Below are 26,660 nucleotides of genomic sequence, written 5' to 3'. Positions count from 1 at the left end.
CAAGGAACTGCTCACGCATCCACCGATTCCGCCTAAGGATCCCTGGACCTGGAAAAGTACCTGGGAAGTTTGTTTAGATGGGAAGCCATCAGATTTATTTCTGGAAGACCCCACATCTGAACAATCTGAAAACACACATCTGGATGGAGAGACCACTCCCCCAGATGTAAAGTCTGACGGCTGAGATAATCCGCTTTCCAATTGTCTACACCTGGGATATGTACCGCAGAAATTAGACAAGAGCTGGATTCCGCCCAAGTAAGTATCAAAGATACTTCTTTCATAGGTAGGGGACTGCGAGTCCCACCCTGAAGACTGACATATGCCACAGTTGTGAGAATGTCTGTCTGAAAACAAATGAATGGTTCTCTCTTCAACAGAGGCCAAACCTGAAGAGCACTGAAAATAGCAGAGTTAAAAAATATTGTTTGGTAACCTCGCCTCTTGAGATTTCCAAACCCCTTCTGCTGTCAGAGATCCCCAGACAGAGCCCCAACCTGAAAGACTTGCAGCTGTTGTGATTACAGTCCAGGTTGGACGAACAAAAGAGGCCCCATGAACTATACGATGGTGATCTAACAAACAAGTTAGAGAGAGTCAAACATTGGGATTTAAGGATATTAATTATGATATCCTTGCATAATCCCTGCACCATTCATTCAGCATACAAAGCTGAAGAGGTCTCATATGAAAACGAGCAAAGGGTATCGTGTCCGATGCTGCAGTCATGAGACCTAAAACTTCCATGCACATAGCCACTAAAGGGAATGATTGAGACTGAAGGTTTCGACAAGCTGAAACCAATTTTATTTGTCTCTTGTCCGTTAGAGACAGAGTCATGGACACTGAATCTATCTGGAAACCTAAAATCTGACCCTTGTCTGAGGAATCAAGGAACTTTTGGTAAAATTGATCCTCCAACCATGTCTTTGAAGAAACAACACTAGTTGATTTGTGTGAGATTTGGCAGAATGTAAAGACTGAGCTAGTACCAAGATATCGTCCAAATAAGGAAACACCGCAATACCCTGTTCTCTGATTACAGACAGTAGGGCACCGAGAACTAGGGATGCACCAAAATAAAAATTCTGGACCGAAACCGATACCGAAAATTCAGGATGCCCCTGGCCGAAAACAAAAATGTTTTTTTTTCTTTTTTAACTACAGTGTGTTTGTGTGTAGCTGAGAGAACTTGTAGGCGGGAAAGCTCCAACAAATGGGCATGGTCACTTGTACCGTAGGGCGTGATCTGCAGTGAAACTGGTGGAGCTCTACAAGGGAGAGCGTGGTTATAGCCAGACAACAGTAAGAGGTGGACATGTGTTTTGTTTTTGGGTGTAGTTATCCGTGCAATGGGCGTGGCTGCACCTGATCGTCTCTCATCGTATCTCCGCCTAGTTCCTGGTTTGGGTCTCACACTGACCCGTCAGATTATATGTCCGAAGCCCCAAATGGAGTCTGCCTGTCACCTATCACCAGAGTTAGCTACGACCTTAAGTGCAAGGTGGTTATAGAAAGTTACTGTGCTTTTTTGTATACACTGTCTGGTGGGTGCTAATTTGTACCAACTATGTGCGAGCTTGGGGCTTATGCATATATAGTGTGCATGCATATTTGCCTACGGCAAATAGAATGTCTACGCACAAGAGGCTGATGAATGAGCACTGTATATAAGGCTTATACATATTCACTGTGTGTGCTTAGGGCTGTGTCTGATAATATCAAGCGTTTATAAACATGTTACTTTTCCTCCTTTGAATACTCTATTTAGAACTTGGTTTCCTTCTAAAAAAAAAGGGCACTGCTGGTTTCAAATATCATCATGTCATGGAACTTATGTGTGCGCTCTGTGTACCATGCCAGTGCTGTGCTGCTCACCTTATGCTAAGGATAGACATGTAACTCAATAGAACAGGGGAGGGCTGTGCATTTTTTGCCATTTTGGTCCTTTTTGGGCCGAAATTGGAATTGCACATTTTCGGCGGCCCAAATTTTGGTGCATCGCTAGTATTATTCTTTATTTAGTTCTGTGTAACAGAATTAGATTTAAACGTTTTTTTTTTACCAGTTATCAAAATAAAAGTATAGTCCTAGAAAACTATTATATGCAAAACAGTAAGTCAAGTAATGAACTCAAACAGCAGCTCTAGGCTGGCATCAAATTTGAAATATGCTACACAATAATTTTACCGAAAATAAAAGGCAAAAAAAACGAAATAACCAAAAATGCAATTTTTGGCCGAAACTTTCTGCAGCCGAAATTTCGGTGCATCCCTACCGAGAACCTTTGAAAAAAATTCTTGAAGCGCTCGCTAGGCCAAATGGAAGAGCGACAAATTGGTAATGCTTGTCTAGAAAAGAGAATCTCAGAAACTGATAGTGGTCTGGATGAATCGGAATATGAAGATATGCCTCCTGTAAGTCTATTGTGGACATATAATGACCATGCTGAACAAAAGGCAGAATAGTCCTTATTAGGGGTGTTGAAAATAATCGGAACAATGATGCATGACGACGCAGCCTTTAACGATGGTGCATCGATACAGTGAAGAGTCTAATCGATTCATGCAATGTCACGTGACCCCTCCTCCAGACCGACACCAGAGGCAAGGAAAGATAGAGTGGTGGATCCTTAGTTGCAGCCAACGCCATAATAATTATCCATTCGCTGAGTTTTCACAGCTAACATTACTATTGTTCAGTCTTCAACATGCAAAGAGTTAATACCGCATCAGTTCCTGCTATGTTTGCAGTGTGTTGCATGTTGAAGACTGACCAATAGTAATGTCAGCCGTGAAACCTCAGTGAATCAGTAATTATTAACTTTGCACCCCCCCCCTGTTGGGGCGCAACAAGGCAGATGCCTTGTAGGAATTATTCAGTTAGGTAAAGAGTTCTGACACTGCCAGCCACTTTCAATCAAACAACAATTAGGGACTCCAGTGACAGTGTGTACTAGTAGACAGCGGCTGGGCGAGCGGCATGTGGAGCATCTAATCTGCTTCAGTCAGCAATTTATCAATGGCGTTTTGCGGCTGTCATGCAGAGTGAGTCCTGTGCCGTATCATAAGGAGCCAGTGCAAAGCCTGGTGAGTAGTATACCGCGTTCCGTTGTAGTATCTACTCAATGCAGTGCTCTACTATATACCACGAGACCCCGCCTCCAGTCCGACACTAGAGCCTGGCAAGGGAAGATACAAAGTGCCCCTGCCCCCCTCTCTTCTATTGCACTACACAGAACCATGGCGTACTCCCAGGGCTACCCAGTGTCCATGGACTCACAGCATCAGATCACGGATCAGGGGTTGTAACATTCCATCTGGACACCATGAACGAAGGGAAGCGGCTTCAAAAGGTGTTCTTTGGCTATTACCGGGATGCTGCAGAATGCCCACACTGTGACCTCACAGAAGCGGGGAACTCAGTACAAAAAACCTTAAAGTGCAGGGTCATAATTATAGCTGGCCACCTGCAGCTTGGAGTGGCGCCTGTAATATCAGCAGTTTTTCCTTCCCCAATAAATAGTAGATGACACCCTGACAATCAAAATGCAGCTATCGTGTGTGTGAGAGTGTATATATAATATATATAATAGAACAAGTTCATGAAAATCATGGGCAGTAATCGTGATGCATCGCGGAATCGAATCGTTAACAGGATAATCGTAATCGAATTGCGAGACCAGTGAAGATGCACACCCCTTGTCCTTATAGTCACCATTTTGAAAGTTGGCACTCTTACAAAACGATTAAAAATTTTCAGATCCAGAACTGGCCCGAATTAATTTTCTTTTTTTGGGACAATGAAGAGATTTGAATAAAACCCCAGACCCTGTTCCTGAAACGGAACTGGTATGATTATTCCTGAAAGCTCTATACCTGAAACACACTTCAGAAAAGCCTGAGCCTTTACTGGATTTGCTGGGACGTGTGAAAGAAAAAAAATCTTCTCACAGGTCTTACTCCGAAACCTATTCAATACCCTTGAGAGACAATACTCTGAATCCATTGATTTTGGACAGAAACTGCCCAAATGTTTGGGAAAAAAATTAATCTGCCCCCCACCAGCTGAGCTGGAATGAGGGCCGCACCTTCATGCGGACTTGGGGGCTGGCTTTGGTTTCTTAAAAGGCTTGGATTTATTCTAACTTGCAAAAAAATTCCAATTGGAACCAGATTCTTTGGGGGAAGGATTGGCTTTCTGTTCCTTATTCTGTCAAAAAGAAAGAAAACGATTAGAAGCTTTAGATTTACCCTTAGATCTTTTATACTGAGGTAAAAAAAAACTCCATTCCCCCCCAGTGACAGTTGAAATAATGGAATCCAACTGAGAACCAAATAAATTGTTACCTTGGAAAGAAAGATAGTAATCTAGACTTCGATACCATGGCAGCATTCCAATATTTGAGCCACAAAGCTCTTCAAGCTAAAATAGCTAAAGACATAGCTTTAACATCAATATTAATGATATCAAAAATAGCATCACAGATAAAATGATTAGCATGTTGAAGCAAGCGAACAATGTTAGACCAATCAGAATCTGTTTCCTGTTGCGTTAAGCTTTCTAACCAAAAAGTTGATGCAGCTGCAACATCAGCCATGGATATAGCAGGCCTAAAAATGTAGCCAGAAAATAAATAAGCTTTCCTTAGATAAGATTTAAGTTTCCAATCTAAAGGGTCCTTAAAAGAAGTACTCTCTCCCATAGGAATAGAAGTACGTTTGGCAAAAGAAGAAATGGCCCCATCAACTTTTTTTTTTTCCAAAAAATTTAATCTAGCTGCTGGCACAGGATACAACTTTTTAAAACTAGAAGGAATAAAAGAAGTACTAGGCCTATTCCATTCCTTTGAAATCATATCAGAAATAGCATCAGGAACTGGAAAAACCTCTGGAGTAACCACAGGAGGTTTATAAACAGAATTTAACCGTTTACTAGTTTTAATATCAAGGAGGACTAGTTTCCTCAATATCCAAAGTAATCAACACCTCTTAACAAGGAACGTATATACTCCATCTTAAAGAGAGATGTAGATTTGTCAGTGTCAATATCTGAGGTAGGATCTTCTGAACCAGATAGATCCTCAGAGGGGGATAATTCACTATGTTGTCTGTAATTTGAAATTTCATTAAATTTATGAGAAGTTTTAAAAGACCTTTTACGTTTATTAGAAGGCGGAATAGCAGACAAAGCCTTCTGAATCGCATCAGCAATAAAATCTTTTTATATTCACAGGAATATCATGTACATTAGATGTTGAAGGAACAACAGGCATTGTACTAGTACTAATGGATACATTCTCTGCATGTAAAAGCTTATCATGACAACTGTTACATACTACAGCTGGAGATATAATCTCCACAAATTTACAACAGATGCACTTAGCTTTGGTAAAACTGTTATCATGCAGCAGGGTTCCAACAGTGGTTTTTGAGACAGGATCAGATTGAGACATCTTGCAAATGTAAGAGAAAAAAAAAAATCAACATATAAAGCAAAAATATAAATTTCCTTATATGGCAGTTTCAAAAATGGGAAAAAATGCAAACAGCATTGCCCTTGTAAGCATAAAAAAGGAAAGAGGCATATAGGAAGTGGGGTTTAAATAATTGAATGATTTGGCGCCAAGAATGACGCACAATGCAAAATTAGATTTTTTGGCGCTAACATCCGGAATGGACGCAATAAATATCAGCATTTTGCGACCTCGCAAGCCTAATTTTGCCCGTGAAAATTAATGAAAAAAAGCAGTCAATTTGAAGAAAAGACGATACCCCAGGTAAGAAAAAAACTTCCTAAATATGTTTCCCAAATTTGAAACTGATAGTCTGCAAAAAGGAAATATACATAAACCTGACTCATGGCAAATAAGTACAATACATATATTTAAAACTTTATATTTATACATAAAGTGCCAAACCATAGTCGAGAGTGTCTTAAGTAATGAACACATACTTACCGAAAGACACCTATCCACATATAGCAGATAGCCAAACCAGTACTGAAACAATATCAGTAGAGGTAATGGAATATGAGAGTATATCGTCGATCTGAAAAGGGAGGTAGGAGATGAATCTCTACAACCGATAATAGAGAACCTTTGAAAAGATTTCCTGCAAGGAAAATCATGGAATCAATAGGTGATACTCTCTTCACATCCCTCTGACAAACACTATACTTCAAAAAACTGAGAAGCGCATATCAACTAAGAAAATCATGCACAAACTTACTATAAAGGGAGGCAAAGTTTGTAAAACTGAATTGTGGGTGTGGTGAGGGGTGTATTTATAGGCATTTTGAGGTTTGGGAAACTTTGCCCCTCCTGGTAAGATTGTATATCCCATATGTCACTAGCTCATGGACTCTTGCCAATTACATGAAAGAAAGGTTATATTTCAACATTTCACATAGATTTCCCTTACAAAGTCAGCAATGGAATTCCTTATGTCTACAACATTTGATTGTTTTCATTCTGCTTCTATATATTTATACATTAAGATGCCCTCTGTTTTCCTGCCACACAAAAGACCCAATTCACTGCTGACACCTGTCCTTTTACATAGGCTGCATTCGGGCAGCGCTCCAAGCGAACTGGAACTCGCTTGGAGCGTTTTTCCTCACACTTGCAAGTGAGATGCCTGGCGTTTTTTGAGCGCTCTGGTGACGCAAGTCCCAGCGCTTCCAGCGTGCTGGAAAAGATGGGACTTTTCAGAGCAAGCTCAGACGCTTGGAAACATGGCAGCCTCCACACACGTGTTGCTGTGGAGGCTACCATGTTTTTATACATATATGATTTTTCGTGTGCTCTAGAGAATGTAGCCCATTTCTTTTCACTTCATACGTAGTGTATGAAGTGAAAAGAAATGGGCTACATTATCTAGAGCACACACAAAAAATCATAATATATATATATATATATATATATATATATATATATATATATATATATATATATATATAATCGTTGTGTGTTAGCAAACTAGAGATGTGTGGGCGGGGTTCCAGGAATTGGCGATTCCCGATTTTTAGATCCCCATATTCGACAACACCAACAGTGTTATGCCGAGAATGATTTCCCCAGTCTCTTGGCAAACATGGCAACTCTGACCCACCTCTATTCAGTGCAGGATAAGCTACAGGGGCTGAGCTGACGTGGGTCAGAGTTCCGATGTTTGCGAAGAGACTGGGGAAATCATTCTAGGCATAAAAACGGTGTTGTGTAACAGGCAGCTACAAGGGAGCTTAGTAAAAACGTTCGCATGCGCAGTCCATTATTGTGCAGCAGATCCCTTTGCGCATGCGAATGTTTTTTCGAAAGCTCCCTTGCTTGTGACGTCACCTAGCGCCACGTCATCGCTGGGAGTGAAGCGCCTCCACTAGCTCCTGAGCGCTGCCATTGTAAGTGAATAGACTTCTCAGTTCTCTTCATATACCTCTTCATTAAAATTAAAGTCATTTGGATCTTAGAAGTTATGTGCATTTGTTATTTGTTACTAAAACATAGCCGAACATGGCCACTGTCTGTGGCATTTAGCTCATTTTGGCGCCAGATTCATTAGAGTAAATGTGCAACACACACATATTTGTGCAAATACAGATATTATATAAAAATGTAACAAATAAATCCTGCGCAAAAATGAGCTGCATACTACAGACAATAGCCGTTTTTCGTCATTTGTTTTAATAACAAATAATGAATGCGGGAAAAAATGCAGATATACTTTAGTACGTACTAAATTTGACATTGAAACTTACAGTAAATATTTCCTTACTCAACATTTTTCCAACTTCCTGTCTCACATTAAAGAGACAGTAAAATCCAAATTAAGCTTTCATGATTCAGATAGGGCATGTAATTTTAAACAACTTTCCAATTTAATTTTATCATTAAATTTACTTTGTTCTCTTGGTATTCTATGTTGAAAGCTAAACGTAGGTAGGCTCATATGCTAATGTCTAAGCCCTTAAAGGCCGCCTCTTATCTCAGGGCATTTTTACAGTTTTTCACAGCTAGAGGGTGTTTTATCTATATGACACATGAACTAACATTGTGCCCACTGCCGTAGAGTTATTTATAGCTCAGCACGGATTGGCTAAAATGCATGTCTGTCAAAAGAACTGAGAAAAGGAGGTAATCTGCAGTCGGCTTTAAGTTACCAGCACGGGAGTGTGCTGTCAAAATCTTACATAGGGCATATGGTGCAGCTCCTATTGGCTGGCTGCAAAAGCTGCCTGTCAAATGGAAGAATAAGAAATTGTGTGAAAGAGGCTGCATTGAAGCAGGTAACGTATAGCCTCACAAAAAGGGTGTTTTTTTTAATAAAATAAAATAAAAAAATAAAAAAAGATTAATTGTGTTTGGTACAAAAATAAAGACATCGATATACGTTCTTTCAAAATATGAACACTCACTTAGGTGAATTTACCATCACTTTAAAGAAAAATTAACTTAAAAAGAGTGTATCCAGACATTTTCTGGAACATCACAATAGTAAACGCTAACCCTTCCTCTTTAAGAATACAAGTGAATAGATTGGGTTCAACCATCTGAACAGAACAGGGTATTAAAATTAAGGAAACAAGAATCCTTTTGGATTTATTGATATCCAAGCACATGTGAGGTCATGTGATCCTTTGTTTAATGTGTTTTTTATTTGTAGAGTAGAATTTTTATTTTCGCACTTGAATTTTTTATAAAATGTTAGTTTTTTATTTCTATATATTGTGCTACGATTGTATTACTGTGCCTGATTTACTATGAAGTTTTATTTTTTGTCAGGATTTTTGATACAGAAGAATTGACCTGTTTGCTACAATGTACATTATAGAAATTTTTTAGGTATAATATTTTTCCATTCTAACATATTGTGTTAGAATGTACTCTCTGTTAAGATGTATAAAATGCTTAGCAAGCTCAACATATAAAAGTAGTGTTTTAACTTTTAATTCAACCCAGATCTAATGTGATGCTTAAAGAATCAGACAAGAGAAGATCTCTCATATCCAATTCATTCTTCCTCTTAAAAAAGCACGGCCTGGACCTGGAGAAAAAAACAACAACAAAAACACGTAGAGGCTGTTTTTCGAGCCTTGTCCTTGACCGATTACTGTAGTGGGTAAACACGTGACCAAAGCCATGACTAACATTGGAACTCTTGCAAGAAGGCCTCCACGAGTGTGGAATGTTCAATGACTCCTTTTTAAGAACACAGACGAAGTCACAGGACAATTTTGAAGGCATACTTGTTTATGAAGTGCATATTGTGTTTTGAGCACATTAACTTTTATAATAAATTACGCTTGAATCTGAGATAGCGCTCTGTCTCCATATCTGTTTGCTATATCCCCTTTTCAACCGAGAGCAGAAAGGGGATATAGTAAACCATTTATTCGTATCCCTCTCTGGAACCTCAAAAGAAAGATATATTAAGTTGGAAAGACTTAAAGGCAGAGCTACCTGTTCAAAACTGAAATGGGACAGTTACATATTGGTAACTTGGCAAGGGTTGATACATATGTATTTGTGTCGGATTATGTGAAAATCTATTAGCCTTGAACCTAATTACGTTTCAGAGTTAACGCTTATATTACCTAACTGTGCTTTTGTTGATAAGCATACCTAGGTAGGCTCAGGACAGCAATGCAATACTGGTCGCTAGCTGTTGATTAGTGGCTACATACACACTCACCGGCCACTTTATTAGGTACACCTTGCTAGTACCGGGTTGGACCCCTTTATGCCTTCAGAACTGCCTTAATTCGTCGTGGAATAGATTCAACAAGGTGTTAGAAACATTCTGCAGAGATTTTGGTCCATGTTTACATGATAGCATAACGCAGTTGCTGCCAATTTGTCGGCTGCACATCCATGATGCAAATCTCCCGTTCCACCACATCCCAATGGTGCTCTATTGGATTGAGATCTGGTGACTGTGGAGGCCAGGGGAGTACAGTGAACACATTGTCATGTTCAATAAACCAGTTTGATATGATTTGAGCTTTATGACATGGTGTGTTATCCTGCTGGAAGTAGCCTTTAGAAGATAGGTACACTGTAGTCATAAAGGGATGGGCATGGTCATCAACAATACTCAGGTAGGCCGTGGCGCTTAAATGATGCTCAATTGGTACTAAGGGGCCCAAAGTGGGCCAAGAAAATATCCCCCACACCATTACACCACCACCCTGAACCATTGATACAAGGCAGGATGGATCCATGCCTTCATGTTGTTTACACCAAATTCTGACCCTACCATCTGAATTTCGCAGCTAAAATCGAGACTCGTCAGACCAGGCAACGTCTTTCCAATCTTCTATTGTCCAATTTTGATGAGCTTGTGCAAATTGTAGCCTCAGTTTCCTGTTAGCTGACAGGAGTGGCACCCGGTGTGGTCTTCTGCTGCTGTAGCCCATCTGCTTCAAGGCTCAAAGTGTTGTGCATACAGATAATTATTTTGCATACCTTGGTTTTAACAAGTGGTTGAGTTACTGTTGCCTTTCGTCCAAACAACTGCCACTCTCTGGATAATTTCTCTTTTTCGGACCACTCTCTGTAAACTATAGAGATGGTTGTGCATGAAAATCCCAGTAGATGAGCAGTTTTTTAAATATTCAGACAGGCCTGTCTGGCAACAACCATGCCACGTTCAAAGTCACTTAAATCCCTTTTCTTCCCCATTCTGATGCTCGGTTTGTACTTAAAGTCGTCTTCACCACGTCTAGATGCCTAAATGCATTGAGTTGCTGCCATGTGATTGCCTGATTAGCAATTTGTGTTACCAAGCAAATGAACAGGTGTACCTAATAAAGTGGCCGGTGAGTGTATATGACTCTTGATTGGCTTATCAGCTGTATTAAGATACCTTACAGTAGTGCATTGCTGCTCTGGAACTGACTCCCTCTGCATCAGTAAAACACAAGCAATAGTGCAATAATGAAATGCTTTAACAAATTTTCTTTTTGCACTTATGCCTCTTTAAAGTGCCATAAAACAGGTTGAGATCTGTTCATATCCTAAAAGGGTAAATTAAGTAAAAATAGTTTGTATAAAAACCATTGTTTAAAATTTGTTGGCATGTATTTTAAAATAATATATAAAAATAAGCAAAATAACTTACAAAGCTATGCTGCCTCAAGCACTTTGCTCCTCCCCCTTATCAGTGTTTAGACAAGCATTGTGTCCTGTCAGATCAGCGAACGGAAGTGACATTCCGTCAGCTGATTTAAAATACACACTGCGCAGGCGCTGCTCTTAGTCATAGCATTCCACTACCTACGTCACAACCCATCAGAAGTTAGAACAGTTAACGGAACGTACTAAAGTTAGCTCTTTTGAAAGAACACAGTGAGCAGATCGGAATACTACATAAAATAAAATCATCCAAAAGCAACAATAAATATATATATATATATATATATATATATATATATATACAGCCATAAAAGGAATTGTGGGGGGGGGGAGTTAGAGCTGTACAATTAAGAAACATAAAAGAAATGGTTAATGGCGAGACACTGCAGTATAAATTTGCAGGTTAATTAATTAAAGGGACACTGAACCTAAATTTTTTCTTTCGTAATTCAGATAGAGCATGCAATTTTAAGCAACTTTCCAATTTACTCCTATTATTTTTTCTTCCTTCTCTTTCTATCTTTATTTGAAAAAGAAGGCATCTAAGCTATTTTTAGTTCAGAACCATTGACAGCACTTGTTTATTGGTGGGTGAATGTATCCACCAATCAGCAAGAACAACCCAGGTTGTTGATAAAAATGGGCTGGCATCTAAACTTACATTCTTGCATTTTAAATAAAGATACCAAGAGAATGAAGAAAATTTGATAATAGGAGTAAATTAGAAAGTTGCTTTAAATTGCACGAATGAAAATTTTTGGGTTCAGTGTCCCTTTAAGTCATTCAGGCTTCCAATCAACTTGCTCAACTTTTTGCAAATCCCTGAACTAAATTCTACACTCCTATGGGTGTGCATTTTTACCTCAACTGCACTCAGAACTGACAACTTCCACACGGAAATAAATTTCCTTGAGATTTTTGAACATCTGTCAACGCACATGACATGCAATTCAAGCAATATACTCTATGTTCTACCAATATATCTTTATTCTATTATATGTGTATGTCTTAATTGCTACATCTGATTTTCGTTTAGTGTAAAGTAGTAAAATATGTGACCCATAAAATATTACCAATTTTAAGATGGACACCACAAAAGCGTACAAGGTGCAGGAGCTTATTTTAAAATAAATAAATTGCTCCTTTCAACATGTTATTTGAAACCTGCTTAAAATAATAATATGCTGGGGGTATAGACCTACATCATACATAAAACATACCATAAAAAGGTACAGTGTACTGTACAATGTTCTCCCCTTAATTCTGGTCCCAATAACCCATTGACCAGCTGGAGTGTATAAATTTGTTTACAAATAGCACTTCTACCTTTATTTTGGTAAGTGAAATATCTGCTTTTCCTGCAGTCTATCCCCACCTATACTGAAAATGTAAATACTTAAAAGGAATAGTAAACTCAAAATTAAACTTTCATGATCTCTATTATCTAATTTGCTTGGTTTTCATGTTATTTGTTGACAAAGCATAGCTGGGTAGGATCAGCAATGCATTACTGGGAGATATCTGCTTATTTTTGGCTAAACATATATGCATCTTGTCATTAGCTCACACTTGATGTTTTCAGCTAGCAACCAGTAGTGCTTTGCTGCTTCTTCAAAGGATAAGAGAATAAAGCAAATCTGATAATAGAAGTAAATTAGAAAGTTATTTAAACTTGTAGTGTCTTTCTGAATAACGAAAGGAAAGGTTTGGGTTTCACATCGCTTTAAGTATTTGCTATAGCAGTGCTTGACAAATTGTGTAAAATCTAGGAGCCAGGTATCTTTCAGCTTGTGTGTGTATGTATATATATTTAGTAAGTAAAATCAGCACCCATTAAAATGGTCCTGGGTAGAACACTATGTGTATATAGTGTATTAAATTAGATAGAGATATAAAGATATATATATATATATATATATACATACACACACGTAGAGGACCCAGCACTGACTTTAGTAAATGCCCTTCTTATAATATATGTAAACTGCAGCTTATATTGTTGCTTTAGGCACTGGAAATTTACTTTTCTGTGGAACTACTTTTATGCTGATGCGATTATAAAGCATTAAATATGTAAATCATTACAAAGGCTGGTATAACCCCTTGGTGCCATACATCACTACAACGCAAAATCTAAGAAACGGGTAGCAGCCCTTTCCGGGAGTCAAAGGGTTAAAATGATGTTCATGCCGCGTTCTGCTCACCTCCACCGTACACGCCTCCGCTCATGGCCAGCCTGTCAGAGGACACCGGGACACTAGAAAAACAAAACACTAAAACCACACGTTCAACGCGCCAACAATAGAAAGCACGCTCAGTGCAACTAAACCAATGCACCCCGATTCACCGGCTAGAGCCACCAATCAAAACGAACAACCAGCCATAGCCACGCCTCTCTTCCTGTAACCGCTCACGTAGAGCGCAGTAGACTAAGCGACGCACGCATGCGCATTAGTAATAAAGATGTTAACCTTTTGTTGTTTTTACACAAACTATTGTGCAGGGTATTGTTTACGGGGGAAAGATACTCGACAAGTTTAGCGTTAAATGCAGTTCACAATATTCTGGCTCTCGGCTGTTTTTTTTATAGCAGTCATTTTTTTGAGGGGCGTACCATTATTGGGTTCACGTATTTCCGGCAACTTGTGACACAAATATGGAGAAGGGTCCAACTGCAGAGTGGAGCTCCACTCTAGACAGGAAACATGTGACCTCCACTCAAAGCTTTTTTTTTTTTTTTAAATCAACTTTAATGTAATAAACAAGCTATAGACAATGATTATGAAAACGAAACATTTTGTAACTTTCTTGCTCTTATGTTCATTCACAGTGTTTTATGCAGATTGTGATTTATAAGGTAACCACTGTGAATGAACATTAACCCCTTAGTGACCCGACCATTGTTACATTTTCTTACCCTTAAAGTGTATGTAAAGTCACGCTTTCTGTTGTTGCTTAATGTATTAATCTATAAAAATAAAGGTTAGTTTAATTCATGAATTTTTTATAATATAGCTCTATTCAGGTAACGAAGCATTTTTAACCCGATTTCTCTTACTGTAATCCTCCGCCCGCCATCTTGTCCCTCGTTTGGCATTTGATTGACAGACCGCTGTGACAAATTAGAGATCGTACCCCGTGGCGTCCTGCCCCTTTTTCATTTACGTCACGCTATTGAACCGATGCAACTGCGCATGCGTCTCATAACATCGTCATCCACATTCCGTGCTCGTTCGTGTTTAGCGCATGCGCTTTGGTCCTTACTCTCTGATTTACATAGCAGGCGCAATCGCTCGGAGTAACGGAACAAGCCACGCAAGCGCATATTGAAATCCAAATTGAAACGCATGCGCAGATTGATTTGCCCGCGGGAGCGCGCTCCAGTAATACGTAAGCGAGCGTGAGGGAATGGTCTATAACGAAAGGACCTTTCAAGCCGGAAATCATGGATGGGAGGAGTTCAACCTGAAATCGTAGCTAAGTATTATTTGAAACTATAACATGACAGCATGATTAAAAAAAATAAAAATATAGCGGTTTATATTGCAAGCGTATTGACAATCAAAATTTTTGATTAGAAAGCTGAAAATTGACAATCACTTTAAGGACCAGGGCTATTTTTACATTTCTACAAGTTGTTGAATAATGCAGAGGCTGAGCACTCACAGAAAACAGATGCCGACAATTCTAATCCTAGATTAAATATTGAAGCCTTTCTCCTGCAGTTTTTAGTTGTATATACTGGTGACGCTATAGAGGACAGAAACTGAGATTACACTGTGACAATGAGTGTTTGGTGACAACAATGCAGAGAGCAGCATTAGGAATATCTTTTGCATTTTTTCTGTGATAACTACCTTGCTAGGGAGAGAGTGAAATGTCTTTGTCATTAGCTTGATATTATTGTCATACATCAACATGGGACATGTATCTTATATGTGCACCAGCGCTGATAAACAACATTTATTGTTTATATGCTCCCAAATCTGCAGAGCTCTATTTAAATGTCCCTAGAAAGTTTGTTTTGCTGTTAAAAAGCTTAGTGACATTTTTAAACCCAGTTCTTCATTAACCCCATAAGGACCACAGCACTTTTTCATTTTCTGACAGTTTGGGACCAAGGCTATTTTTGCATTTCTGCGGTGTTTGTGTTTAGCTGTAATTTTCCTCTTACTCATTTACTGTACCCACACATATTATATACCGTTTTTCTCGCCATTAAATGGACTTTCTAAAGATACCATTATTTTCATCATATCTTTTTATTTACTATAAAGCAATTATAAAATATGATGAAAAAAATAAAAAAAACACACAGTATTTCTAACTTTGATCCCCAAAATCTGTTACACATCTACAACCACCAAAAAACACAACCATGCTAAATAGTTTCTAAATTTTGTCCTGAGTTTAGAAACACCCAATGTTTACATGTTCTTTGCTTTGTTTGCAAGTTATAGGGCCATAAATACAAGTAGCACTTTGCTATTTCCAAACCATTTTTTTCAAAATTAGCGCTAGTTACATTGGAACACTGATATCTGTCAGGAATCCCTGAATATCCCTTGACATGTATATATTTTATTTTATAAGACATCCCAAAGTATTGATCTAGGCCCATTTTGGTATATTTCATGCCACCATTTCACCACCAAATGCGATCAAATAAAAAAAAATGTTTATTTTTTCACAAAATTTATTTTTCTCACTGAAATTATTTATAAACAGTTAGTGTAATTATGGCACAAATTGTTGTAAATGCTTCTCTGGGATCCCCTTTGTTCAGAAATAGCAGACATATATTGTTTTGGCGTTGCTTTTTTGTAATTAGAAATCCGGTAAATGCTGCTGTGCACCACACTTGTATTATGCCCAGTATTGACGGAATTAATTCAGTAGCTTATAGTGAGTTTGAAGGGTTAATTTTAGATTTAGTGTAGTAGACAACCCAAAGTATTGATCTAGGCCCATCTTGGTATATTTCATTTCACCGCCAAATGCAATAAAATACAAAAAAATTGTTCACTTTTTAACAAACTTTAGGTTTCTCACTGCAATTATTTACAAACAGCTTGTGCAATTATGGCACAAATGGTTGTAAATGCTTCTCTGGGATCCCCTTTGTTCAGAAATAGCAGACATTTATGGCTTTGAGATTGCTTTTTGGTAATTAGAAGGCCACTAAATGCTGCTGCGCACCACACTTCTATTATGCCCAGCAATGAAGGTGTTAATTCATTAGCTTGTAGGGAACTTGTACGTTTAATTTTCGCTTTAGTGTAGTAGACAACCCAAAGTATTGATCTAGGCCCATTTTGCTATATTTCATGCTACCATTTCACCGCCAAATGCGATCAAATAAAAACTTTTTTTTTACTTTTTCACAAACTTTGGGTTTATCACTGAAATTATTTACAAACAGCTTGTGCAATTATAGCACAAATGGTTGTAAATGCTTCTCTGGGATCTCCTTTGTTCAGACCCCCCCCCCCCCAAACAGCTCTCTAACCCCCCCCCCCCCCCCTTCTACCTTTTAGCGTACATGTTATGTACTTTCAGCTGTCTGCCAGTAGCCATTTTACTATATTTATTTGCTTTTATTTTTTTATATACAGTAGATATATAAAATAAAATCTGTAGTGTATTTGCCCACCCTCATTCCCCTACCACTCTACCCTCTCCCAGTTTATTTTACTAATCTATTATCCCCCTCTCCCTCCTTCCAGCTTCCAACTTTTTCCGTAGTATAAGCATTCCCACCCGCTCCTGCCCCTCTCACACACCCTACCGCCTTCTTCCTCCTCCCTCCAATGATGGGCCACCCACCTGCCTCCCTCCTATTCTTCGCACGCCACCAACGATCGGCACCATCACTGGCCCTCTCTGCAACGGTTGCTTAGAAAATCTTAATGCACTATGCCTCAATATTGAGGCATTGCTGCAATCTGTGTCCCTTTCTGTATTGTGCAGCGGTGGTGCCAATCGGTGGCGTGGGAGGGTAAGGAGGGAGGCAGGTGGGAGCCCCATCGCTGGAGGGGCTGGAGAGGCCGGGACCACTGCGCTGCATAAAAAAAATATGTTAAGATAGGGATAGAGGGATAGTGATAGATGGGTAGACGGGAGCGGGTGGTACCTCTGCGCTGCAGAAAATTAGATGTTGAAAGTGGCAGGGAGGGTGAAGGAGGGAGGGGGGATAAGAGAGAGGAGATCTGAGTGGATGGGGGGGTCAGATGGTAGGCAAAGGTTCTTGGAGGGAGAGGTGGGTAAATAAGGGAGTGGTTAGTAAGTTGGACACATTTTGGACTGTCTACACGGACTTTAACACTAGTATTGCAATAAACAGATAGCAAATGTGGAACAAATTTGGTTATGTTTTCAAAAAGTAAATGTTATTTTAAAAAGAGTTAAAATCCTTTGAGCCACTTATTTATTTGTGGATATATACACGGCATGAACCCCATCATAGGACAGATATGTTATCAGCCTTGCCCAACGCTCTTTATGGAAAACAAATTGGTGACAACCTTGCTACTTCATATATTTTACCTTTTATGAATAATAAACTTATTTTAAAAGGGTTAAAATCCTTTTGGGTCACTCATTTCCGTGATGATAAATACACGGCATGAACTTCATTATAGAATAGACAAATATTTTCAGCATGGCCCAATGCTTTTTAAGGCAAACAATCTGGGGCCAACTTTGCCACTTCATATATTTTATCTTATCTTATAAATTAAAAGTATTTAAAAAGGGTTAAAATCATTTGGGCTACTAATTTATGTGTGGATATATAGAGGGCATGAACCCCATTATAGAATAGACATGTTATCAACCTGGCCCAACGCTTTTTATAGCCAAAAAATTGCAGGCAACCTTGCCATTTCATATATTTTACCTTTTCTAAATAAGTAATTGGTATTTAAAAACTTTTAAAATCCTTTGGGACGCTCATTAATGTATGCTTATATACATGGCATAAGCCTCTCTATAGGATATACATGTTTTCAGCCTGTCACAATGCTTTTTATATCAAACAATCTGGTGCCAACCTTGCCACTTCATATATTTTACCTTTTCTGAATAAGTAACTGGTATTTTAAGAGTTAAAATCCTTTTGGTCATTTATTTCTGTGATGATATATACTCGGCATGAACATCTTCATAGAATATACATATTTTCAGCCGTGCCCAATGCTTATTATAGCAATTTTTTTGTGCCAACCTGGCCACTTCATATATTTTACCTTTTCTGAATAAGTAACTGGTATTTAAACTGGTATTTAAAAAGGGTTGAAATCCGATGAGTCACTCATTTCTGTGTGCATATATACAGGGCATGAACCACTTCATATTTTTAAAGGGACAGTCTACACCATAATTTTTATTGTTTTAAAAGATAGATAATCCCTTTATTACCCATTTCCCCAGTTTTGCATAACTAACACATTTATAATAATATACTTTTAACCTCTGTGATTATCTTGTATCTAAGCCTCTGCAAACTGCCCCTTTTTAAGTTCTTTTGACAGACTTGCAGTCTAGCCAATCAATGCCTGCTCCCAGATAACTTCTCGTGCACGAGCACAGTGTTATCTATATGAAATACATGAACTAACACCCTCTAGTGGTGAAAAACTGTTAAAATGCAATCTGAAAGAGGTGGGCTTCAAGGTCTAAGAAATTGAGAACAAAGCAAAATTGGTGATAAAAGTAAAATTGTTTAAAATTACATGCTCTATCTGAATCATGAAAGTTTATTTTGGCCTAGACTGTCCCTTTAAGTTCTAAGCCTGACCCAATGCTTTATATGGCAAACAAACTTGTGCCAACCTTGCCACTGAATATATTTTACCTTTTTTAAAAGTAACTTGTATTTAAAAAGGTTTAAAATTATTTGCGACACTCATTTCTGTATGTTCTAAGCCTGAACCAACGCTTTATATGGCAAACAAACTTGTGCCAAACTGGAGCTCCACTCAAGATAGGAAACATTTGACCTCCACTCAATATATTTTTTTTTTTTTAAATGGACTTTAACGTAACAATAAATAGACACAATAATTCAGAAAACTAAATATTTTGCTTTCCTGTTCTTAATGTTCATTCACAGTGGTTTATGCTGATTGTTATTAATAAGGTTAAATAAGCACATTCTTTACATTAACTTATGTTCTGTTAGGGCAAAAGTATAAGCAAAAGTAATGATTATTGTAAGTTATAAATACATCATCTCCATAAATCACACCTGGCTGCCATCAGGGGGTTACAGTGGTGACTCCTGTCAGGGGCCAAATGGGCCAGGGTGCCCCATGAGGCAAGAACAACTATTATTTTCTTTAAACAATTTTGGCAGCCACCAGAGGGTACTACAGCAGAGTGCTACTGAGTGTGGTCAATTTTATTAAAATGAGTAAAGCATTAGCATTTGAGAGGATTTTTGAGTGTGCACTAAACCACTATGCGTAATGAGACAGACTTGGCACTTAAAAGGATACTAAACACAATTTTTTTCATTCTAGAATCAGATAGAGCATGCAATTTTAAGCAGCTTTTTAATTTACTTCTATTATCAAATTTTCTTCGTTCTCTTCCTATATTTATCTGAAAAATAAGAAATAAAAGGGTTTGAGCCGGCCCATGTTAGTTTGAGAACCTGGGTTACCCTTGCTTATTGGATGGCTAAATGCAGGCACCTATTAGCAAGCTCTATCCAGGGTACTGAACAAAAAATAGTCATGCTCCAAAGCTTTCATTCCTAACTTTTCAAATAAAGATAGCAAGAGAACGAATAAAAAATTATAATAAGAATAAATTATAAAGCTGCCTAAAATTGCATGCTCTATCTGAATCATGAAAGAAAAAATGTGGGTCCAGTAGCCCTTTAAGTTTGTACAGTGTGTGTCTGAGTCAGATGGCAGAGCACTTTCATTTGCAGAGGAGGTAGGACTTACATAGTAATTTTTTTTATTTCTTTGTGCAATTTTGGATTGTAACTTCAGTGTGGTAGTAGTATGGTGGGGCCAGGGGTCCATAAAAAAAACTTTTTTTTTTTTAGCAATCTGCAGCAGTGTATTTATGATTATTTGACAATGCTGTAGAAATTCTATATTTAAAGCCATGCATAAAGGTTTCCTCCTTAATACACAAATGGTAGTTGCCCTTTTGAAAGATTTTTTTTTTTTTGTAACATATACATTTCAACTACATTTCAGTTTACTGCCCCTTTATGCAAGGACTTTACAGATGCAAGGAGGCATTTTATCTATGATTTTTACATATGCATAAAAAGTTATACTTTCAAACTAAGATTTCTCAGTGTTTCAAATGATACAGGTTAACTTAACACTGTTCAGTTTACACTACAGCTGACTTAATTTTGAAATACATACAAACGAGCCTAAATCATGCATTTAACCAGACAGTGTGTGTCTGAGTCAGATGGCAGAGCACTTTCATTTGCAGAGGAGGTAGGACTTACATAGTAATTTTTTTTTTATTTCTTTGTGGAATTTTGGATTGTAACTTCAGTGTGGTAGTAGTATGGTGGGGACAGGGGTCCATAAAAAAAAACTTTTTTTTTAGCAATCTGCAGCAGTGTATTTATGATTATTTGACAATGCTGTAGAAATTCTATATTTAAAGCCATGCATAAAGGTTTCCTCCTTAATACACAAATGGTAGTTGCCCTTTTGAAAGATTTTTTTTTTTGTAACATATACATTTCAACTACATTTCAGTTTACTGCCCCTTTATGCAAGGACTTTACAGACGCAAGGATGCATTTTATCTATGATTGTTACATATGCATAAAAAGTTATACTTTCAAACTAAGATTTCTCAGTGTTTCAAATGATACAGGTTAACTTAACACTGTTCAGTTTACACTACAGCTGACTTAATTTTGAAATACATACAAACAAGCCTAAATCATGCATTTAACCAGATCTAATGGTATGAGACCTAGTGCCACGGCTTATGGTTCCACCAAGACCATATAGAGTACAGCATTTTCAAAATCCATAAGTACAGCTGACAGATGGGAACATGTTTACACCATAATTGAAGTGTTGCTCTTGTTTGGGGGACAAAACACAAACATATGTTAACCTTTTAAAAGTACTTTTCTTCATCTAGCCATCTACCGATAACATTAATCTACAATTTTGAATTCATAGTTTATTTTTTGTTTGCACATTTGCAAATCTGATTGTTTAAAAAGTGATCTCTTAATTTCTGCAATTTTTTTATCATGCATGTCACACACTGTTTTGTTGTTGTTGTTTTTGTTGGTCTCTCTGTGAGAGTGTGTGTCTTTGTGCATTTTCTGTGTATGTCTGTGAGGGTGTGTGCGTATGTCTTTGTGCTTTTTCTATTTGTGTCCCTGTGAGGGTGTGTGTATGTATGTCTTTGTGTATTTCCTCTTGATGCCTCTGTGAGGGTGGATGTGTATGACTTTTTTTTAAATGTGGATGTCTCTTTGAGGGTGGGTGTGTGTATGTATGTATGTATGCGTTTTCTGTGGATGTCTCTCTGAGGGTGTGCGAGTATGTCTGTGTGTTTTCTTTGGTTGTCTCTGTGAGGGTGTGTGTATGTATGTGCAGTTTCTGTGGGTGTCTCTCTGAGAGTGTATGTCTCTGTTTTCTCTGGATGTCTCGGTGAGGGGGTGTGTGTGTCTCTATGTCTTTTTGTGTTTTATGTGTCTGTGTGTTGATGGGTATATTATGTTAGTGGGTGACTTGTAATCGACACATGAGGGCATTTTGAAACTCATATGATTGTCTGTAATACAGCAAACAACACCCACAACTTCCTTTAACATGTTTCTTAGATAGACATATATGGACATTTTATGTTACTCCTCTAACTGCATTTCCTGTAGCCTCATGATGTGAGACTGCTATATAACTGCTGTGTATACTTACAGTAAACGGAACTAGTGAGAAACACTCTCTGTGCTTGTGTGCTTTCTTGCTGTTCCCCGGAGCTCTGGAGAATCGTGTTCAATCAAGGTCAGAAACCATTTGAACTTATAACCCTAACCTTATACTATGAAAGCAGAAGCAACAATAGGCTACTGCTATATATATATATATATATATATATATACTGTTAACTATAATTATCTTGTACCTTCATACTTGTGGTAGTGTGTTATTAAAGCAATGACTCAGAAATGGTGTTAATTATCTTATTTTTTTATTATTATCAATAATTTAAACAGAAACACACCACCGCCCCTTGTCCATCAGTCATTTGTTGAACATGGCATTAACTTGGAGGCCCTGTTGGTCAAGACATGCCTGCAAAAACAACTCCATATCTTCTCTGTGCTGAAATACAAAGAGGAATGGCTCCCTTGCTTCTGGTTCTTCTCTTTACATCACGTTATCTATGGCCTTCTGGCGGTCATCTTCATTCATTGACCCATAACTTGGCATGGTTATGCGCCCACAGAACAGTGCCTCATTCTTGACAACCCATTGTATAGCAATGTGTAGATCTTTAATGATTGCTGGCTCCTGTGTCAAGCACATGGGAAACTTAGTCATAGTCAGAATCAAAACTGTTATTTCCATAATAAATAAAAAATCATTTAAGGGACACTCAAGTCAAAAACAGACTTTTATAAATCAGAAAGAACATACAGTTTCCAATTTACTTTCATTATAAAATCTGCTTCGTTCTCTTATTATCCTTTGCTGAAGGAACAACATTGCACTACTGGCAGCAAGATGAACACATATAGGCCACGTTCGGGCAGCGCTCAGGAGCTAGTGGAGGCGCTTCACTTCCAGTGATGACGTGGCGCTAGGTGACGTCACAAGCAAGGGAGCTTAGAGAAAACGAACGTTTTTAAATAAGCTCCCTTGTAGCTGACTGTAAAAATGTTTAAATTGTGTCTCTCTTTATTAGTGGAGGATTATTTTTATTTAAGCTGTTTACACAACACCGTTGTTCGAGAATGGTTTCCCCTGCCTCTCGGCAAACATTGGAACTCTGACCCACCTTCATTCAGCTGTTCTTAGCTCAGCCCCTGTAGCTTATCCTGCCACATTAAGCTAATAATAGTACGGGTGCTGAGCTGAGAGGAGCTGACTGGAGGTGGGTCAGAGTTCCGATGTTTGCCGAGAGGCAGGGGAAACCAGAGACACTGGGGAAACAATTCTCAGCATAACACCAGATAAGCATGACAGCAGCATTTAGTACAGGGCAAATTGGAGATAGGTTACTTAACCTATCTCCAATTTTCCCTGTACTAAATGCTGCTGTCAGACTTATCTGCCTCACCTGTCCCTCCTCTGCTGCTTATACAAACAAGGCAGCCTCCACAGCAAAACGTGTGTGGAGGCTGCCATGTTGCCAAGCGTCTGAGCTTGCTCTGAAAAGTGACAGCTTTTCCAGCACGATGGAAGCGCTGGGACTTACGTCATCAGAGCACTCAAAAAACGCCAGGCATCTCACTTGCAAATGTGAGGAAAACGCTACAAGCGAGTCCCAGTTCGCTTGGAGCGCTGCCCGAACGGAGCCATAGTCATCCAATCGCAAAAGACAAATGTGTGCAGGCAAAAATCAGCAGCTAGCTCCCACTAGTGTTGAATATGTGCTTATTCTCTTTCAGCAAGGGATAACAAGAGAACAAAGCACATTTAAAAATAGATGTGAATTTATAAGTGTCTTAAAATGACAGGTTCTATCTGAATCATGCAAGTTAAATTTTGAATTTACTATCCCTTTATCTCCTTAAGGACCTCAGCTGTAACAGATGAAAAAAAATTAAATAGTAAAAATCTTAAAAATAAATAGTTATGTAGGGTTAGGGTTAGATCTAGGCTTAGTGGTAGATCTAGGGGGAGGGTTAGATCTAGGCTTAGTGGTAGATCTAGGGGGAGGGTTAGATCTAGGGTTGGGGTTAAAAGGTCACTGAAGGAGAAAAAGGTTAAATCGTAAAAATTGAAAATTGGGTATTTCAAAACTCAGGACAAAATGAAGAAACTGTTTAGCCATGTTGTTTTCTCGGGGGTAGTAGATGCGTAACAGATTTTGGGGGTAAAAGTAAAAACAAAAAGTGTGGTTTTTAATATTTTTAATCATAATTTATAAAAATATTTAGTAAAAATGATATGATATGATGAAAATAATGGTATCTGTAGAAAGTCAATCTTATGGCGAGAAAAACGGTATATAATATGTGTGGGTACAGTAAAGGAGTAAGAGGAAAAATACAGCTAAACACAAACACCGCAGCAATGTAAAAACAGCCTTGGTCGCTAACGCTAAAAAATTGGTACAACAGTCAGGTCACTACGGGGTTAAATATGGTAAAAAAAAAAATTAAGAGGGAAATTACAGATAAACACAAACACCGCAGCAATGTAAAAACAGCCTTGGTCGCTAACGCTAAAAAATTGGTACAACAGTCAGGTCACTACGGGGTTAAATATGGTAAAAAAAAATTAAGAGGGAAATTACAGATAAACACAAACACCGCAGCAATGTAAAAACAGCCTTGGTCGCTAATGCTAAAGGTCTCTACGTGGGTTAAATACGGTAAAAAAAAGAAAGCAGCAAACCTTGTTTAAAGAGAACTTCCCCATGGAGGTTGTGGATGTCACATTTTTGTTGTGTAGAGTGGAGCTTTAAATAGTTCAATATTGTTAATTTAAAACAGTAGATAATACATGAAAACTAAAGAATTAGTCCTGTGATTTCCTGAGATGATCTATTTATAACTTAGAATAATCATTACATTTGCTCATACTTTGCCTAATATAGAACACAATAATAGAACGTTTTCTAAATGATTGTGCATAAAGTTTATTTAAAAAAAAACGTTTCTGAATGATTGTGCATATTGGTTGTGTGCTACATTAAAGTTTTATTGAAAAAAAAAATTGCAGTGGAGGTCACATGTTTCCTGTCTAGAGTGGAGCTCCACTCTGCAGATAGACTACTTTGCAAATATGTCTGCAAACGAAAAGGAAGTTGTACTATTATATGCTAATGCTTTATCACAGGCAGAGGATCTAGTTTACTCGTGTACCGGAAGCAAACGTCTACGGTTCTGTAGCATAATTATTCATACGTTCTATTTATTAAACGTAAATGTTGAAGGGACATGAAAGCCAAATATATTTATATCATTCCGATAAAACATGCATTTGGAAAAACTGAATAATTTACTTGTTTTATTATCTAAGCTGTTTTTTTTATCTCTTGGTAACCTTTGTTATAAAGCATACTCAGGTAGTCCTAGGACCAGCAAAGCACTGCTGCTGATTGGTTACTGTAGATATATGCCTCTTGTTATTGGCTCACCCAGAGTGTTGTGCTAGCTCGCAGTAGTGCATTGATTTTTCTCTCAACAAAGGATACAAAGAGAATGAAGCAGATACAAGTAAACTGGAAAGTTATTTAAAATGCTCTGAGTTATTAAATAAATAATGTTGATGTCCTTAATTTAGCTAGTTGACTTGCTACCTTAAAATTAAACGTTTTTCTTCATTATTTAGATAACTAAAAGATAAAGCATATGGAATTATTTAGATTTTTTTTAACGATTGCTGTTTGTTTGGATATCTGTTTAGCCATGTTGCATTCTCTGTACTAATAGTTATTCTTATTTTTAACTTTTTTATTTAGACTTTTTTTTAATTGCTTCATTTTCTCATTATTTCATATATATCAAAATATAAATATGTTTTTAAAGGCATAAAATATTTGTATTAGTATAATGCTGTTATATGTTTGTGTTAAAATAATGCAAGCCTCCCTATGGCATCTCCAGCACCTCCCCCCCCCCCATAAAATCATAACACGATTGACAAATTCTAAGATTGTAATGTAAGATTTGGTCTTACATGATATTTGGCGCACACTACACCCAACCACCAAGGATTTTTTATTCCTGCATAGGAAATACATGATAATTGATTACCTATTTACAGATCCGGTGGGCCTCTCTATTAACTTTGACAGTAGCATTAAACCAATAACATGGTCTGACCAGTTGCTTGACCCTATGGCCAAACTCTTCAATTACACCATACGTGTGGAGGTTGGATGACACACTGTTAAAAACCATCTCTTGAAAATAGAGTTGCGTAAAACCTTGGAAGAGTACTTCAGCCTTAACACAGATGAACACACATCCACCACAACTGATTGGGAGGCACATAAGTGTGTCCTCAGGAGGGAGCTGATAAAGCACAGAGCTACTCTTGCCAGGAGGAGAAAAGAGCAATACAAAGCACTTCCTGACCAAGTCACCCAAAGCGAGTATGCCCATAAAGAGCACCCTGAAGATGACAGACTACAGAATGATTTAATTCAAGCTAAAATAAATCTCTTACATTTCCTACAGGAAGAACACCAGAAGAAAGCTCTGTTCCTGAGACAGCAGTACTTCGAACAAGATGATATGGTGGGAAAGCTCTTGGCCCATGCTATATCTCGTAACAAACTCAAACCCTACGTATATGAGATAATAGGTCAGCAAGGGAATAAACCCTCGGATGGCTTATCGATT

At 38.0% G+C, this 26,660-nt stretch overlaps 1 protein-coding gene and 1 long non-coding RNA gene across 2 annotated transcripts in view; both read right to left on the bottom strand.

The window, feature by feature from the left end:
- The window catches only part of ACTL6A (actin like 6A), a 34,489-nt gene extending 20,981 nt beyond the window's left edge, over positions 1–13,508 (bottom strand). The window contains exon 1 of the mRNA XM_053711841.1: positions 13,336–13,508. Within this exon, the coding sequence (XP_053567816.1) occupies positions 13,336–13,360 (25 nt within the window). The 5' untranslated portion in view covers positions 13,361–13,508. The remainder of the gene's footprint in view (positions 1–13,335) is intronic.
- Positions 13,509–22,308: 8,800 nt separating this feature from the next.
- On the bottom strand, positions 22,309–24,927 carry LOC128655397 (uncharacterized). The gene is made up of 2 exons (XR_008401778.1): positions 24,706–24,927; positions 22,309–22,653 (listed from the first exon to the last, which is right to left on the bottom strand). It is a non-coding gene; the product is annotated as an uncharacterized LOC128655397 (long non-coding RNA).
- Positions 24,928–26,660: the final 1,733 nt, after the last annotated feature.

This window comes from Bombina bombina, chromosome 4 (assembly GCF_027579735.1).
Source record: "Bombina bombina isolate aBomBom1 chromosome 4, aBomBom1.pri, whole genome shotgun sequence".
Taxonomy (NCBI): domain Eukaryota; kingdom Metazoa; phylum Chordata; class Amphibia; order Anura; family Bombinatoridae; genus Bombina; species Bombina bombina.
Note: the sequence above shows the minus strand (reverse complement) of the source record. Positions and strands in the feature narration are given on the sequence as shown.